Source organism: Anas acuta, chromosome 2 (assembly GCF_963932015.1).
Source record: "Anas acuta chromosome 2, bAnaAcu1.1, whole genome shotgun sequence".
NCBI lineage: Eukaryota > Metazoa > Chordata > Aves > Anseriformes > Anatidae > Anas > Anas acuta.
This window is the reverse complement of record NC_088980.1, coordinates 96,278,772-96,296,637: the sequence shown is the minus strand read 5'-3', so window position 1 is coordinate 96,296,637 and position 17,866 is coordinate 96,278,772. Positions and strand designations below refer to the sequence as shown.

At 44.0% G+C, this 17,866-nt stretch overlaps 1 protein-coding gene across 4 annotated transcripts in view; it reads left to right on the top strand.

Moving 5' to 3' along the window:
• Nucleotides 1-625: 625 nt before the first annotated feature.
• The window catches only part of CARMIL1 (capping protein regulator and myosin 1 linker 1), a 185,611-nt gene continuing 168,370 nt past the window's right edge, over nucleotides 626-17,866 (top strand). For 2 of the 4 annotated variants that reach the window (XM_068671310.1, XM_068671306.1), the window contains exons 1-3: nucleotides 626-751; nucleotides 1,224-3,038; nucleotides 6,612-6,709. In XM_068671310.1, coding sequence (XP_068527411.1) covers nucleotides 1,988-3,038; nucleotides 6,612-6,709 — 1,149 coding nt within the window. In that variant the 5' untranslated portion in view covers nucleotides 626-751; nucleotides 1,224-1,987. Of the gene's footprint in view, nucleotides 752-1,223; nucleotides 3,039-3,710; nucleotides 3,736-6,611; nucleotides 6,710-17,866 lie in introns of those variants that run through there. The other 2 variants (XM_068671309.1, XM_068671307.1) reach the window with 1 other exon arrangement.

The window sequence follows — 17,866 nt, the reverse complement described above, 5'->3', positions numbered from 1 at the left end:
TGCTACTTCATTAGCTTGTTATGCTGGTGATTAAAAAACAGAACAGAAAAAAACACTGCCTGCTACCACCATTCTTTTTGTTTGTTTTGTCTTTATTTTTCTGTACGTATCCTGGCTTTGCTGTGCTGGCTCTTTCGTGTGAAAGGAAGCAGAGATGGAGGGGTGCTCGCAGTACCCAGCAGAGTGCTGCAGGCAGGCAGGCCTGGAAGGAGCACATCGCTTCTGCAGCTGGTGCACACTGAGAGGCCTACAGTCGCGTGGCAGGAGCCAGGAAAGCAAGATCCACACTTCAAGTACTGTTTCAGATAGAAATGAGGCAATGAAACTGCTTCTGCTTCATGTATGAGCTGTCATAGTTCCAAAAACATGCATTTTTGCAGAGTAAGTAAATAGCGATGGAAGAGAAGGTATCTTTTGGGGAAGTTTTAGTCAAACACAGGGCATTAGACTCAATACAGAAGTAACTGCATGAAATTACATATCCCTTCTTATGCAGACCTAATAATCTGATTTTTCCTTCCTGGGTATTAGAAAAGATGTGAACTTCAGAATTCCTGTTTTGTTGTTGTTTTTGCTTTGTTTTCTGCCCAAAGATGCTCAGATTCCTCAGTTGGATGTAACTTGCTTATGTGCAACAAGCAAAAAATGCGTATTTGTGCTGAGCTATGAGGAAAGACTGTCAGGTATTCTGCAGAGAAAGGAAAAGGATGCAGATACAGTGAAGAGGGAGCAGAGGACCATCAACAAGCAGGTATAGCTCTCTTTCTATGCATATATATGGCCAGGTAAGGTTTGACTGGCAGTGCTGTGTGTTAAAAGCACACAGCTTCTTCTACCAATATACCCTATATTTACTGTTTGTTTATTTTCTTTAAAGAATGTCCCTATTTGCTTCCTGTAGTTAAACAACAAAAAGGAAAGGCAGCAAATTTGTATCTATTTCTTTAGTAATTGTATCTGTGTTGGTAAGATAATAGCTAAAGTTATTCAGAGAGCTGGTTGTTGCTGTGGGGAATCATAAAATCGTTTCACAAGTCGCAACCATTTCAAACTGCTAGTTATGTTTCTTTTGAAGACCAGGGAATGTGTAGTCCCCTAGATGCACAGAGCAGCAGCACAGCATTTTACCAGGAAAATAAGTCATCTTCTTGGATTTGAGCTGTTGCTCTCACTGAATGCATTTCAGGCATCTTAAATAGGCATAAATGACTTTGATCTTGCAGATCCGTCACTCACTTGTAGAGCGCCTGAAATATGAGGTTTATGCAGTAATCCACCCCTTCAGGATGCAGGACGACCAATCACAGTCCTGCTGCAGTGAAAATGATCTTCTCATTGAAACTGTGCATCGCTACCAGGAGCAAGCCGAAGTATTTCCAGAGCTGCCTAGCCTCTTCCTCTCCCCTCATCCAATGAGCTTCTTTCTGCCCTTATTTTTATAGGCGCAATTAGGCAGCTCACGTGCTGTGTTTCTGTAATGCGTCTGTTGCACATAACAAAAATGCTCAGCGGCACAGTGCAACAAGCAAAACACTGCTATTTGTGGGGTTTTCTTTGATCCTGGGAAAGGAGGCATGCTTCTGGTTTCCTTCAGTCTAGCATAAAACCAGATACTTGCCTGTCCCCTCCTAAGGCATTTGCTAAACAACCTGTAACAAGGGCATCACCTTATAACAGGTGACATCCCTGTGGAGACGAGGTGGGGGAGTGCAGAAGAGGCAGATGAGCTCTGGATCAGAGGTTATCCTTCGCCGGGGTTTAAAGCGATCCAGCCTTGGTGATCTCGTTCCCAGGCAGCAGGAAACGAGGGCTGACTTGATGGTTACAACCACTCCCTTTACAGCGCCAACCTTTTTTTAAAGAAACACACGAGAAGGAGCACTCCTGTGGGGCAAGGCCAGCGGGTGCATCTGCCGAGGATGAGGACCTGTTGAGGAGGGCCGGCAGCGAGACCTTGAGACCTCGTTGCTGTAGGCAGTGGTTCTGCATGGCTCCTGTGCTGAGTTGTGCTGGCTGGAGAGGCCACGTCCATGGAGCACCATGTCCTGTGGGACCTCACGGTGGCCGAGCACAGGCTGCAAACATCTGCGCTTGGTGCTGTAGCAGTGTTGCAATGCTTCCTCTTGGCGCTCAGGGGTTGTCAACAGCCAGCACCAGCACAGCCAAACCGTGGAAAAGGAGATGGTTCATCCATGCGAGAGGCTTCCTGCGAGCCAAGGACCGGGCAGCTCAGCCCTCATGCTGTTGTCGCAGTTATTTATTTACCCGCACTTGGGTCATGCCCGGGCTATCACCACAGCCCCCCGAGCCCCCCAGTAGGGCCAGGGCCTCAATGGCGACCCCAAATCAGACCCCAGACCCTGCCTGGAGGGAGAAGGAGGCGGAGAGCAGGGACCAAAGCGGAGCCTGGGGCCGGGAGACCCTTGGGGGCCGCGCCATGGCCGCTCTCCCCGGGGGCCGTGCTGCGGGTGGGAGCGGCGGCGGCCGGCAGGTGGCCCCCGTGGCCGCCCTCCCCTCACCCCGGGGGGCTACGGGGGGGGCTGCATTTCCCTGCCTTCCCCTGCCCTGCCGGCCGTGGGCGCCACGGTTCCCCTCTCGGGAGCTGCGGAGGCCGGGGGAGGGCACCCTCCCTCCATCCATCCCTCCTTCATCCTGCCGCGGCGAGGGGGAAGGAGGGCGGGCAGCCCCCGCCCGGCTCCCTCCTCCTCCCTTCTTCTCCTCCCTCCCTCCCTGCCTGCCTGCCTGCCTCGGGGCTGGCTTCCTCCCCGGGAAATGCCCCTCCCGGCCGCTCTCTGAACATCCCCATCCCCTTTTCCCTCCGCTCTCGCACGGCACCCCGGCGCAGGGCCAGCCCTCTTCGCCCTCCTCCTCCTCCTCCTCCTCCTCCTCCTCCTCCTCCTCCTCCTCCTCCTCCTCCTTCTCCCCCGCCCCGCGGCTCGCATGCTCGCCCGGCCCTGCGGAGGGGCGGCCAGCCGCTGAAGCAGCCCCGCCGCCCGGCATGGCCGAGGAGAGCTCCGAGCTCCCCCGGGAGCTGATAGGTGAGGGCCGGGGGTGCCGGGCGGGGGGCACCGGGGGGGCTGCGGGCTCCCCGGGGGACGGGAGGGCCGGGGGACGAGGCCCCGCTGCTGCCTGCGGGGACCCGAGCCGGGGGGGCTCCGGGGGGGCTCTCCAGTGGGGGTGCAGGCTGGTGGGGGTCCTGGGGGGCTCCCGGGGGTCCCCCGGGGCAGGGACACGCGTGGGGAAGGGCCGGTAGCAGCCCTGCTGTCAGCCTCCAAGCTGCGCCCGGGGGGGGGGTTACATGATGTTTTTTTTCCCCCCCCCCTCCCACCCCACTGGGCTTGTTTAAAACTCGTTTTTTTTCGTCTGTGCGCACGTCCGAGAGGCTATTTGTAATTAAAGTTTAATGGCTGCATGCGGTGACCTCCCCCCCACCCCCCCCATGTTCCACGGTCTGTGCTTAAGCAACGCTGGCTGATGGCGAGGACCTCCTGAAAATGCTGTCATCGCTACTTGGGAGTGCTCAGTACATGGCGATACGGGCTGCTGGCAACCGGTGTCATTTGGGGATAACAGGTCTGATGCTTTAGGATCCAGCTGCTCTGCTCAGGCCAGGCGTCCGCTGGTTTTAGACGCCGGGTCGCCTGTTGAAGGGCAGTATGAAGCTCTCACCTACACTGGAATTAATTTAAAGTACTGCCTCAGTGACAGATGGAAACAGATTTGTCATGCAACCAGGTACATGTTGCACTGAATGCAGCTCTTACAAACATCACCTAGCTCATTTACACTGTTGCTTTGCCTTTGATTGCTACAGGCAGTGCTTTTGCTGGGAAATAGTTTGTTTATAAAATATCGGCAAAAATCTGGATGGCAAGTTGCATTTGTCACAGATATTTTTTTCCTCTGTATAGAAAAAATCGCTTTATTTATGGTCTTTTTAATGTGCAAACCATGGGGGGTTACTAGCGTTAGTATGTAGCCTGGCTACTGGGAAGTGATGAGCTATGTTTAAAACTGATTTTTTTTTCTTCTTTTTTTAATACATTTAAGATACTAACACATGATAGTAACTGTTGTGCATCTGCACTGTACCCTACTATACCATAGGGGGGATGTAGTGCACATTAAGGAGAAAGGCAAAGCTGAACATCCCAATGCATCCCATCCTCTGGTGGCTTTGGACTATTTTAAGAAATGTCTCCCCCCACCCCCAATCCTGGCGCCCTGTGCCCACCCACTGCAGTTTGTCAGGGCTCTTTAGGGGCTTGTGGGCCAGTTCAAGTGGGATGGTTTGATTTCTCCCAGCATTTTGGCATCTGCATGTTAAAATGTAACCTGATAAACAGACTTTTTGGAATAACCCAATGCTTTGGGAACAGGACGGAAGGATGTGCCTTATACCGTAGTGATTACAGTGTGGAGATTAAACCGGGAGTGAGAATTGTCAGAACTGCAGGTTTTTGTTGTTACTCACTTCCTGCATGATCTTTGCTAGGTCAGGAAGGTTGAAGTCTTAAAAAAAAATAAATAAATCAAAATAAATCTCTGTATTAATGTTGGCTTACCTGGATCTGCTCCCCTAAGGTGCTGGTGTCTGAACATAGGCAGTCATAGCCACAGGTGTTAAAAATGAGTGAGTACGTGAGAAGTAGAGCCTTAACTTTGTGCTCCTTAATCTGACAAACTATTTTGCAAGTCCACCCGCGGCCAGTGTGTTTGGAAGAGCCCTCAGTTACACGGGAGAGACCTGTGAAGCTGAAACCTTAACTTTGTGCAGAAATGTCCCCAGCCCTTTCAGGCAGGTGCTGGCGTCCTGGTGCCTGGCTGAGCCGCAGATCCCAGGCCTCTCCCCAGCCGTGCCGGAGCTGCCGACCTGCGGTCCTTTTCACCGTTGCTGCGTGGCACCTGTGGGACACTGAGGGAAGTGGGTCTCACTCCCCAGAGGAGGAAATACCCTGCTTGCCAGAGAGGAGAAACCAAAAGGCAGAGGCTGGGGGTGGAAGTACAGGAGCAGCGACCCCCACAGCACCTTTCCTTCTGCGAGGAGAGCGGGCTTCCCTTTATGAAAAGGGCTCTGTGGTCAGCTTGCTCCTCAGCTCCCACCCAGGGACAGAAAGAGCAGGACTGGGCGTTATTGGTGCAAGAGGAAGCTTTGGAAAAACAGCTTGCCTCGGGAGGGAGGACGGGGCTGGACTTTCCCCCGGGCCCTGCTTACCTGGCTGCTCAGGGAGCTGGCTGCCTGGCTCCCTACCAAGCAGTTGCCCTGGGAGCCGGGCGCGCTGGCAGCCTGCCACAGGGCTGCCGCCGCTCGGGGACGGCCTTCTCCGGGCTCGCTCGCTGCTGCCGAGGAGCTTTTGTTTCCTGAGAGGAAAATTGAAATTCCTGGGGAAAAAAAAACAAAAAAACATTGGGATTTTGCAGAAGGAACTCTTTCTGGCAGAGAGTCGCGCTGACCGGGCGTGTTTGTGTCCTGCGTGCCCTTCTGCCTTGCAGGCAGAGCTCCTAGGCTGGAGAAATGATGTGTTGCCTGAACGAATGTATTGGGCAAACGGCTGAAAATTGTGTGGAAAAAGTGGCATTCTGTAATTAAAAGCCTTATGAAGAGTCTATTATCTTCGGTTTTAGCCTTTAAACTTTACTCTGCACAAGGGCGAAGCGTGTGCGTCTGGGGAGGGTGGAGACTTGCCATTTAAAGGTTCCAGTAGTGGTGCGGGAAATAGGTTAATGTGTTTAAAAGATTTCTTCCTCAGCCCTTGTCTGGGGGGGCTGGGGAGTGAAATGTGCGGGAGGTGCCAAATTGGCTCGTCCAGATGAACTCCTCTGTTTATCTACCGCTTACATCAGTTGTATAAGCTTTCTGACACGATTCCATGTGTGTATGTTCCCTTCAGGACAGGGTTCAAGCCTTTAGGGGAAAGGCTGGTTCATGTGGTGCTTGGCAGAGACTGTCTATGTGTGTGTATGCCTGTACATATAAAAAAAATTATGGCAATTAATGCAACTTCGGCACCGTGAGGTGCCTACAGCAACTTGGGCTGAGACCAGCGCTGCCTTCCACAGCATCCGCTGCATAGCTGTCAGGTGTTAGTGGCTGGAAATCTCACCGGTTGGCTTTGCACCTTGAATGTGCAAGTACGAAATGTGCAAACTCTAGGTTTATCCATCATCCCCCTTCTCCCAGTAACAATAAAAAGCAAGCATCTTTGCAGTACAAGGAGTTAATTGGCTTTAGCAAGCTTTTCAGGTACGAATAATAGCAAGAGAGGAATTCTCTCTCTTTTCCTTGAGCAGAGCTAAGCGGTGCTGGGGCTTGTCTTGGGAATGCTTTTGATGTGTAACTAGCACTGGAAAGAAATATGCGATTATGTTTAGAATGCTGGCATATGAAAGCTCTAACCCCACTGTAATAGAGGTAAATTATGGTGTGGATGGTGTACTTCTTACAAAAGTTGTGTTAGTTGGTGTTTAGTACTGTTACGTGTGCATGAGAGTTCTGTGAGTGCAAGCAGTTGAGCAACATAGCTGTGAGTCTTCCTGAAAACAGGACTGTGGTGTTTCCTTCTCATGTTAACAATAAAAGTGTTTAATCAAGGTGTTTTCTTTTATTTCAGAAAGTGCCAGGGATGTTATTGGGAGGAAAATCAAAATTTCGGTCAAGAAGAAAGTAAAGCTGGAAACCAAGGGAGATAAAGTGGAGAACAAAATATTGGTGAGTAAGTAGACTGAGTGATTCAATTTGTGGAGGAAAAGCCAATATATTTTCAGAAGGCATCAATTCTCCTCTTGAAAGATTCTTTGAACTTTTGTTGTACTGTAAGATTCACATACCTCTTACTTCCTTGCTAGCCTGCATAGCAAGTTGGTGAGTGGTATGCACGTGTACGCACACATGTTTATCACTGAGTTATTCTTCAGGGTTTAGGGTATGGTGTTGTGGATTGATGCTAAGACTAGTTATTATTAGAACCTGTTCTACAATAATTTGATGCCTTTGCTGGTGAGGTTTCCCATCTACATCAATAGGAATTTTGAGTGGACAAGAAATGCAAAATGAAGCATGTAGAATTATTTATCTTTTGAGAATCTCTTGAAGCTGTTACGTGGGGAAGAATAATTGTAAAGCTGTTGTGCTTCTTAAAGTCAAATGACTATTTGTACTTTTTAGTATTCTCTGAGTCATTATCTGCGTTTTAAAAGAAATGCTTACTGTGTGGGATCTTCCATTGTCATTCCTAAAACTGTAGTGGGGGAAAGTGTCAGATTAATCTCACTGAAGCATGCTTTCCTGTTTTCTCAAGAATAGTTTTGCTGGCCTCTTTTGATAAGAAGAGAGCTGCAGTAATGAGCTGGTATGCGTGCATACTATCTTGAATACTTGGGTATGCAAAAAGAGATGGAACTTCATTTCTTCTTTCCTTTGATACCTCTCTATCAGGAGAATAACAAATGCAAATAACTACAATGCTGCTATAATACTTTGCAAGATGTTTGAAATTTGGTGCTTTGTGTCAATAAGAATGCTATTGTACGTTTGAAAGTTTCATTGCCAAGACTTTGTTTGAGATTTTAGGTACCTTCCCCATGTCAATGTTGTGTTTTTTTTATTAAAAGAAGCAACTAATTAATCAGTTCTGAATTATCTTCAGAAAATACACGTTGCTTGTCCTAGGGCAGTAAGACTGTTGATAATGGCCTATCTTCAAGTGAGAGCAGCTACTTATGGAATTTGAAATATTTTCTGCATAATATCTACCCATTTTATTTATAGCTCCTGGGTTAACAGTTTGTTTCTCTACTGGAAATAGGTCGAGTGTTTGAATGTTGATTGATCATCTCTGTTTATTTGAAAGCCACGTGTAGAGGGAAGGCTGACAGTTTCACTGAAGCAGTAACACTTGATTGACTTTTTGGCTTATTCCGAATCATTACTGATATCAATAGTGAAATACACTGTGGAAATACTGTAGTACTGTTCTGATCTGATGGGACCAAAAGAATGTCAAGCTCTGAATCCTCAGTGAAGCTTCTGAGGGATGTACTGCTCAGCAGTAAAATGCCTAAATGTGACGACTCAGATCATATTTCTGTCATCTTCTAAGCTCTCAGGTGTCAGACTTTAACCTTTTATGGCTGGAGAGATACTGAAAGGGAAGGAACCTCTTTAAGGGGTTCACAAGTTTTTTGAGCAGTTCTTGTATGCTTGCATGATGCCTCCTGTGTACAGGATAAGTCTTTCAAGAATATGAAGGGGGTTGTTGTCCAGTAGAACCATTTGTTCTCTGATACAACCATGCAGAGGACTTATGTTGCAAGGAAAAAGAGAATGCTTTCATGGTTAGGGAAATTGACAGTTGACTGCTGGGGTTGGATTTCATGTTTTCTTCGGCTTCAGAGTCCCTGTGTGAAGCTGTACAAATCACTAATGTCATTTTTTTTTTTTTTTTTACAATGTTTCTTTGACTGCATGTGTGCATCTTTATTTTATGTGGTTTTCTTTGCAGAAGTGCTGAGCATTCTCTGCAGTGGCTGAGGCCAGTAGAGGCTATGGTTTCTTTTGAGAACAGAGTTCTCTGAGAAGCGGAGCACTCTGAAAAAATGACATCAGTGACACCTTAAGTTGGGTACCTCAAATTAGTGGAGACTTTTAGGCCTTACTGTGTCTACAGACTATCATTTCTTGCATGTGACACAGAGGAGATGAACCCTCCTATCCTCAAAAGTTTCTGAAAATAAATGACCTTACTTCAAATATATGTGGGTGCTTAATGCTAAACACCGTTGGAAAGCACCCACTAAAGCTGAGAAATTTGTAATCCAACCTAGGATTTAACAGTACTCAGCAAATAACGCATATGGCTGTGTGCTGTCCAATGCAGGTAAAAGTGGCTACTGAATGCTGTGCCTTGACCAAGCATGCAAACTGAATAAAATGTTGGCAGCAAAAGCACTTCCACGATTAAATACTATATCCTTAAGTGCATGCACCACAAGGCTCAAATGCGATTCCATGGCCAACATTCGTGCCAGCACTGCTTGATACCTGGGAGCTTACTTCTGAATTGTTAATATTCTTCTGAACATGGCCTCTTGAGTTCATGTGTAGCAATTAATTGTTTTAAGATTTAGATTAAAATTGTATTAGTAGCTGTGTGTTTACAAGCAAATCTGTTAGCATGCATTGGGTCCAGCACCTATTAAGTAGAAAATGCCAGTTGCTCTTGGTCTAGCTAACCCCAGCGCTGTTTTGGAATGTACTCAACATTTTAGAAGAGGATGATCGTAGAGGTTGAATGATCTCTCATCATTTTTTCCTAGGAAACTCCAGCAAAATGAGTGACACTTTGAGAAAGGAAGATTATTAAAAATTGCTGCTTTTTGCAGATAACTGTAGAAACATTTGACCTCTGGCCCTGTTGTTCATGGTATATTCAAGATGCAAAGTGCTGGAATATGGATATAACTATCCAGGCAAGTCACTCTACTCTAGCAAATTCCTCTGATAAGTAAGATGGAAATTTCTCTAAAGAGAAAAGTGCAAAAAGAAAATTGATGTTGTTTAAAATGAGGTTCCTATGTTAAGACAGTGACGTTGGTGGATAACGTCCATGCATGCTTTAAGGTAGCTTTAGGATCTCAACTTTGGGTGTCAGAGTCTGGAATTTTATGACTTGGGAGTTTTGAAGTAAGACTGGTTTATCACTGCACAACAAGCTTGCTGCCTCAGTAATCTCAATTTGCAGTTATTTACCTTTTCAGTTAGTCATAATGATACAAACCAATAAACATGGCGGGCGGCTTAACTGACTCTGATTTGTGGCGTTGTGTCTGGCCACAGGTGTGCAGGCCGCAAACTGGAGTCCAACCCTGAAAAGTCAATAACCGACTTGAAAAACCAACAACCACTCTGAATGGGCTTCAGATCAGTCCTCAAGCAATTAGGGTGAAACCCCAGCCCTCAACAAGTCTTCTTTATATTGCTCTAGTAGAGCAAAGCTGCCCAGAGGGAGGATCAGGAAATAACCCGTGTGGCCCTGTGTGTAAGGCTGAGCACTGTTGCAAGGGCAGCCATCGCTTCTTCTGGGTCAATAGGGTTCTTGCAAAGTAGGCTTACCGGGTTAAAATCAATAGCGGCTTGTAATCATGTTGACGATTGCTTTGGTCTTGTGGGATTTTTTTTTTTCCCCTTTTGTTTAAACATGGTTTCTCTGAGAACAAGGCTTATCATGTCCAGTGGCTGATGTGTTTCTCCTCACACTGACAACTTCTGGGCATCGTGGCTGGTTTCAGCTGAAGCTGGTGGATGTGTAAAGGTCTAAGTTGTGATGATAACACTGTGGGTTTTGTGGAAAAAAACAGTCAGAAAAAGAAGAGAAACTTCATGCTTATTCACCCTAAGGGCCCCATGTTTTGGCACCCTAAGGGATCTCACAGAGTGCCCTGTCCATAAGAAAATATTTCAGCGTTGTGTTGTTTATTAATCCAGAGGCTTTGGTGTTTATCGGATTATCACCCACAGACAAACCCTGGTGGGAAATGGGGCTTCTTAATTTCACTGTTTGTGATGTTACTTTTTTCCTCCTCAACACCAAAGCTATCTGTATAGTGTTTTGCTGGATATTTCCCATTGCAATTCATTCCTGTTATACTTACTGTAATTAATAGCAATCATTGAGAAGTTGAAATTGTAAGATAAAGGCAGCATGTTAAATACATCTGATCAGCTAATTATAAAATACTTACATTTTTAGGAGGGATTCATAACAGGTAAAAATTCCAGGGTCCTTTTACTTTTTCTTTCTTTATTATTAATAAAAGGGAGCAATTGTAGCATAGTTTTGTTTTAGATTTGTTTTTCTTTTGAAAATAAAACAATTTTAGATATTAAAGATGAAGAAATATTGGCATTTCATACATACTGCAAATGACCATGCTTCCTGTATGGCGGGTCTGTTGTATATGTGCTTGTGTTTTTTTTTTTTTTTTTTTTTTCCAGTGTTTTCTTAACCTTAAGGTCAGAGTAGTGTGATGTGATGTAGTTACCAAGAACACTTTATTAGGAAATCCCATTGAGGAGTCTCAGTTACGCTGCTGCCCCAGGTCGTTTACATTCCCCTTGTTAAAATATCACAGTGCTGCTTCTGGAACCACGACAGTTGCCTTGGCAGGTGGCTCTCCTTGAAATGTTCTGTATGCCCAATATGGATTTACTGGGAATAATTTGTATGCCCTTGTCACTTTCTTTGGGGCATATGTTGCCGTGGTCTTCTAAAGCAAAATTTCTAGTTGAATCCTGTCAAAAAGGTTTATATTTATTGTGTGCACAGGACCTAAGATTTCATGTTCTACTTCTACAGAGTCGCATGTACAGAGTGAAATTCTATTAAAAAGATGTACCTGTATTTACTTTTAAAGGAGCAGTTATGGGCATCTTGTGCACCGACCGTGTGGCTGCTTTAACAACTTGGCTGACTTTACTGAAGTAGCTGAGAAAAGCTGAACAGGCACAGCAGCTCACACAAGCTATAAGGATAGCAATCTCTGCGTGGAGGCAGTAATGTTTTGCACTGCCAAAACTATTTTGGGATGAAAAGCTCTGGCGTTAGTTTCCCATTGCTCATCTTTTTGTCTTAATCCATCAATGATAATTTATTTGAATAGAGATTCTATATCTGTTTAGGTGTATTGCCTTTAAAATATTCACTCATATTAAATCTCTAAGAGCATGAAGCTTACAGGGTTGTCCAAGGTTAGTTTTACATAAAATGTGTGTGATCTCACAAGTTATATCATGACAGCTGGTGTGTGATAATGATCTTAAATATGGACATTCTTGTAGAATAATGGTGTTTCCTCTTCTGTGCCCTGAACACTGAGTGTTATGACATATCTGAAGTGTGTTTTTATGAAGATGACATGAAGTAGGTGTTGGTACATCCCTTATGTCAGAAAGTCTAAATAAAATGAGGTAGAATAATCAAAAATACATAAAAATATATTTTAATCAATTTACAAGGGGTCTCTTCAAAAGCACTTGAATTGTTTTCAATTCAAAAAATCACTACAGAAAACTGAAATACTAAGAGTAAAGTTCTCTGGAAAGAGAACTCAATAATATAGTTGTATTATGCAGTTTGTTTATTAATGCAGTTGTATATAAATTTGTTAATGTGGTTGTACGTAGTCCCCAAAAAGGAAATGTTTTAAAAAATAATAATTTCTGTCTACATTTTAAATAAATATACATTGTACACTGATCTATAGTGTCCCTTTTTAACCTTTGTGAGGTTTCACAAATGTAACATTCTTATGCTCTGATAGTGCATGCAAATGTTAAAATCATCTTTCTTGAGATGTTTCCACTTGCAGGAAGGGAAATTGACCAGTCAATGCAATTAACCAAGTGGAGAGGAACGCAGACTTTTGCTTTGGGTTTGTGAGGCTGCGAATTTCATTTATCCCCTCAGTCTCAGCTTATGCTTCCAGTTTTGTTCTCCCTCTTCACCTTCCTTATTTCTAACCTCTCCCTCACTGAAAACACCCACTGCAGGTGGAACAGTGTGTCTTGTGTTTAAATCAGTGTTGACACACTTGTATAGCTTTTTAGTATAATAACAATATGAATAAAATGTGAGGCAGTGCTTGGACATTCTGCTCCTCATGTCTGTCTGCCTTAAGGCTAAGGTGCAATCTACTCTTTTAATTAAATTGGCCTTTGACCAAACTGAAACAGTCCTTTTTCTTTGTCTACCCAAGCGAAAATGTGGATTTCTACAGTCCTGGCACTTCTGTGTCCTTTTGAGTGCAGCTCTGCCTAGAGTTGTATGCTTTCTTTGACACTGGTTCAAGCATAGATATCTCGCTCACTGAGAGTACGGTATATTCTTATATTCTCTGTAGCACACACTTTGGGAGGATAGTGTTACGACTGTATCAGAAGAGCAGCTTGCTTGCACTCATCGTCTTTAATGTCGGACAACTGGTACATATAGAAAAAGGTAAGAAAAGGTGACTCAGCTTTCACTTGCCTGGAAAGCAGCTGCCTTTGTTCTGTCTCAGGTACTTTGTGCTCACCTGCATGCATATGCCCTTATCTGTGTCCTGGAAGGAGGATCACCTCACTTTCAGTGGCTTCTGGTTTTCAGTTCACAGCTCTACCAGCTGTCAGGAAAATAGGAGTGGTGCGAAGCAGGACTCCACTATGGCTCTGAATGGTTCATAGGATCTTTTCTTCTATCAATTTTTCATAATCCAATAAACCAATGTGATTTTTAAACCATCATACTCTTTCTACTTCTTTTACTGAATATATAATGTACCAAAGTGGTTTGCTAATGTACTTTTGTTTCTAGAGTGCCTGACTCCCTGCCACCATTATTTATGAAATGGAATCTTTCTAAGCAAGGATTTGCATTGAAATCGGTGCATAAAAGTGGCAGAAGAGTGAATATTACATATAATTTCCAAAAAGCTGGAACTGAAAAAATAGAAAATGAGCATTAGGGTCAACTTCTCGTCTCTGTCACTCTGCTCTACTGATGGCTGCTTTATCAAGAAAGAAAAGCCTTGGAAGGGAACAGAATGCATGTTATTAGATGGACCAAAGCAAATGCAAAAAGCTTGTCTGTGGTGTGTGTATTTTTAAATATCTCGTGGCTTGTTTAGTCTGCCTGGAGATACTCAAAGAGCAATGCATCTCGCACATGGAATGTGGTTCATTTTACTCTGAGTGGAGTAGGATGCAGTAAACTTGAAAAAGGCTGGAAAGGCTGCTAATTGAAAAGCTAGTGCACCACATGGTGAAAAATACTTCTTATTGCTCTGAGCCCCTCTCTTCAGCCATTGTTGTGGTGGAAGAATTGGTGAACGTCACTAATTTTTTCTGTTTATTAACATATTTACTTTGGATCACCTACAGTTCTGCTTTTTTTTTTTTTTTGTCCTTGTGGTGATGGTAATTTAATTCAGTGTAAAGTAATTACAGGCCCAGGATGTAAAATTATTTGTTAAATATAATTGCTGCTAAATGCGCTCCGTATTGCTGCCACGGTCCCCAGGCTGATTTTTGCCCTTTCTAATCGCTCTCGATCTCCATAACACCCACTCTGCCATAACGTGTGAGTGGTATCTTTTGGTTAATGATAGGTTCCTTAATTCGAACAGTTAAGATGACAAGCTATTGCTATGAAAATTTAATTACAAAAGCTAGGGCCTGATAACCCAGCACTCCTGAAATAAGCTTAACAAAATTAATTGGCCTGCTCAGGTTTGGGGAGCCAGGGTAGCAGAGTAAGGTCCAGATATCTGCAGGTTGGGATTTTAACATCAGCAAATGAAGCAAGTTTCTTCATTTGGTTGGTGCAAAACACCAGATGATGTAGAAGATGTAGTAGAAGGCCTGTGTGACAGGAGGATGAGCTTAGAAGAGTACGCAAATAGGGATGGAGAACAACAGCATTAAGGCTGGGTCTTCTTTCCCTTTAAGAGTTCTGTCCTGCATTGGTTTTGTTTGTTTGTTTGTTTTTCCCAGAGGTGTCTATGCTTTGCTTTTTAGATGGGTCAATAACTTCATTTAACTTTTTCCCCTCTGTGCAGTTAGCACAGCGGTTAGCACCAGGCAGCCTGCAAGGCCTTTTAGGGTCACTGGAAGGTCTCTAATAGCTGCTGCTTAGGAGGTTGAGGTCACCTGGAACAAACCATTTCCATGTCATGCTCCTGAATGCCTGGAAGAAGCATGCCAGAGGCACATATTTATGAAATAAGTGCTTCAGGTATGTGCCTCTTCCTCTAAACACATCCTTGGATCTCTGATCGAACAGCATCCCACACTTGTGCGTAACATTTTGCCAATCCTCTGCTTCTGTAGTGCTTCATGAAACATGGATTTGAGCTCAGCTATCAATACCTACTTATTCCTGGGGCCTGGGAGGAAAACAGGAAGGTAATATAGTTGCAACAGAGCAAGTTTCTACTCGGATCTGATTAGGGGAAATGAATGGCTGTTGACCCTTATCTGAATCGGGAGACAGGGCACTGCTGTGTTTGTTCAGGGTTGACCTCTGAATGAAAAGGCTTCTCTCTCTCTGCCTCCAAGGCCATTAGCAAGACTGAAACTATTCATACAGAGCTATTGATAAAGGGGAAACCTTTCCAAGGCTCATCCCTTAACAAGCACTTGAGCCTGGTGCTTGAGAATGATACTGTCTTCAAGCCAGTGAGCTTCTGCAGATGCAGAGCTGGAGGAGGCTTAGGTGTGGAGCAGTGATGGTAGGACACTGTTTGTTTGGATTTGTACTGCAGCAAACTGCAGCTGAAGATCTTTTTTTTTTTTTCTTCTGGTCTTTACAATGCTGCCAGTAAGTATTTGAGGAAATGCTAACTTTGTAAAGCGCTGATGCATAGATGAGAAATAATTTCTGACATCTTGTTAAGTTTATTCATACTCCACAACTAAACTACACATTTTATATTATTATTATTTAAAAAAATGTAATGAAAAACGTATTTTAAATATAAAGAATAGTTTTTTTAACTGCATCACTGTTCACGACTGTACCTCGCAAGTATCAGAAAAGCAGGGTTTGTGCTCTGGGCTTTCCGTTCTCTCATCTCACAAAGGTGCTGGAATGCCTGCAGATTTTGTGAAGCATATCCCTGTATGCTTTGTATACTTGTTGCATTCACTACTGCTGTCTTTATACTCCCTTTCCATCTCCCTCTTTGCTGTCCTTCCGTCTCTGCTTCAGCAAGTCCCTGAAAACGTTTATATGTGTAGATTGCTCTCAGGGCTCATGTTTGCTTTTTAGCCTGCCCCTCCACTTACACTAGCATCACCATTTTCCCAGCGGTGTATTTCCCCACTTTTGTTTCCTTTCCTTACAGGGATAATGCTGGGGTCACAGAGATAATATTGATAGTGCCACAGCAGTCTGAAATATTGTGAAATAGTTTTAAAATGGTTTCCTCTGTGAGTAGAGTATTGAGATACCCAATTTTTATAGATCTTTCTTTGCTTTGGGAAGACATTTTTCTAAATTTTTTGACAATGAATTTAACTGCGCCTTATGCAGTCTGTACCATTTCCCTCACAAAGGATTTCACAGCCACTTTTCTGCCACTTACTTGCTTGGCTGCACCATGTAGGAACACTGCAAGAGCTGCTGAATGCCACTCAGACTTCTTATAGGTACGTCAACTGGCTTGGAAAAGCTGGTTATCTGGGGAAGAGTGGTGTTCAGTCTTTAGCCAAATGCTAAGAAAAGTCTTCAGAAATGGCCAACAGAGACATATGTTTTGTTTCAGTTGGAAACTGCTGCTGTTTTTTTTTTGCCTGCACTGAATGCTGGTGAAAACGGTAAGAGGCACAGGACTCAACTTTTCACATTTGCATATTCAAATCAGATGTTAGGTGGCTGCAGGATTATTGCCAACACTGAAAACACCTTGCCTTTTTGACCTCTCATTGTTAAACTGTGATCTTTATCAGCAAAGATTTATTAAACTTAGTAGATGCTTTTTGGAAGCTTTCAGAATACATTTTCCCTGTTAAATAATTTGAAAACAGCCCAAAATACAACAGCTGAAGATTGAGTTAGTGTCGTGAGCTATTTCCAGTGTAACACTACCCTTTTACTGAATTTTTATCCTAAGTACTTCCCATAACATGATTAGATCGATCTGCTGTTGTTTATATGTGCGTGAAATTGTGTGAAATTAAAATCCTGCAGGTTTTTGTACGGTATTAATTTATTGCAAGTGTAGCCCTAATGCAATTTTAGTAGGTCTTTGTTCAACCTGAATGGTTAACAAGTTTACCCAAATTACTGTTCTGTTTTTTTTTTTTTTTTTTTTTTCTTTTTCTATTTTTATCTTGCATTGTTTATTTTAGGGTACTCATTATGCTGTTTTTCTTTTGTGGGGGCCTTTTTACTCTTGTCATAAAGAAAATGTTGCAGATAATTGTTTAAAATCAAGACTGGCTTTAAGGATATATGCATGATTTAAGGAAACATTGGCAAGCCAGCTACTCTGCCTCCTTTTTCACCTCTCCTAGTGTTACAGTTTTCCCCAGTTCCTCAGGATATGATTTGTGTGGTGCTGATGGTGTCTCTCCCTTCTGCCACAAGCAGCATTGAACTTGCTGAAAAGGAGGTCGGTGCATTTGTGCTCGACACTGAGTATTAAGGACCACATTTTCTTGCCTTCCCTGGTGCCGTAGCCAGAGCTACCTGGTGCTCTCCAGCTGAGTAAATGCAGTGTGGTGTCAGGGTTGCTCAGATCCTAACGAGAGAAGTTCTGCCATCACGCTTACACCTCGAGATGTGCTACAGAGAAAGCTTTGCTGTGGAGTAACCCACTTATCATGAAGTTCACAGCCATTCCTTGTGTAACCTTGTCTGTGTGCCAGAGCCCAGGAGTGGTAGAAGAGATGGGGCCATGCAGAAGGAGGAGGTGCCTCTGCTTGCACAATTCCTTCCATAACGCCGCTAGACATCTCTCTTGCCAGATGCACGAATCTGCACGGTGCTGCCTGACTTCAGGGCTGGATGGGAACGAGGCATTCGCTAGCAGTGCTGCTTTTTCAGAGCACCAAAGAATTAAGTCAGGGAGTTTTATCAGAAGGGCTGCATTTTCTCACCATCCGTTTCATTGTGCATACCCTATGGGGAGCCAACATCAGAAGTGTTTTGCCAGATAATCTTCATCCGATTTTATTAAGTTTTATCAGTAATTTCTTTTTTTTTTTTTTTTGGGAAACAGAAAAAAAAAGTCTCAGTTTGTGCAAAAGGGGATATACAGCCTGACAGAACTGGCAAAAAGGAGAGGAATAACTTTCTCTGCCTCCCTGTGTCACTGTTTCTGAAGTGGT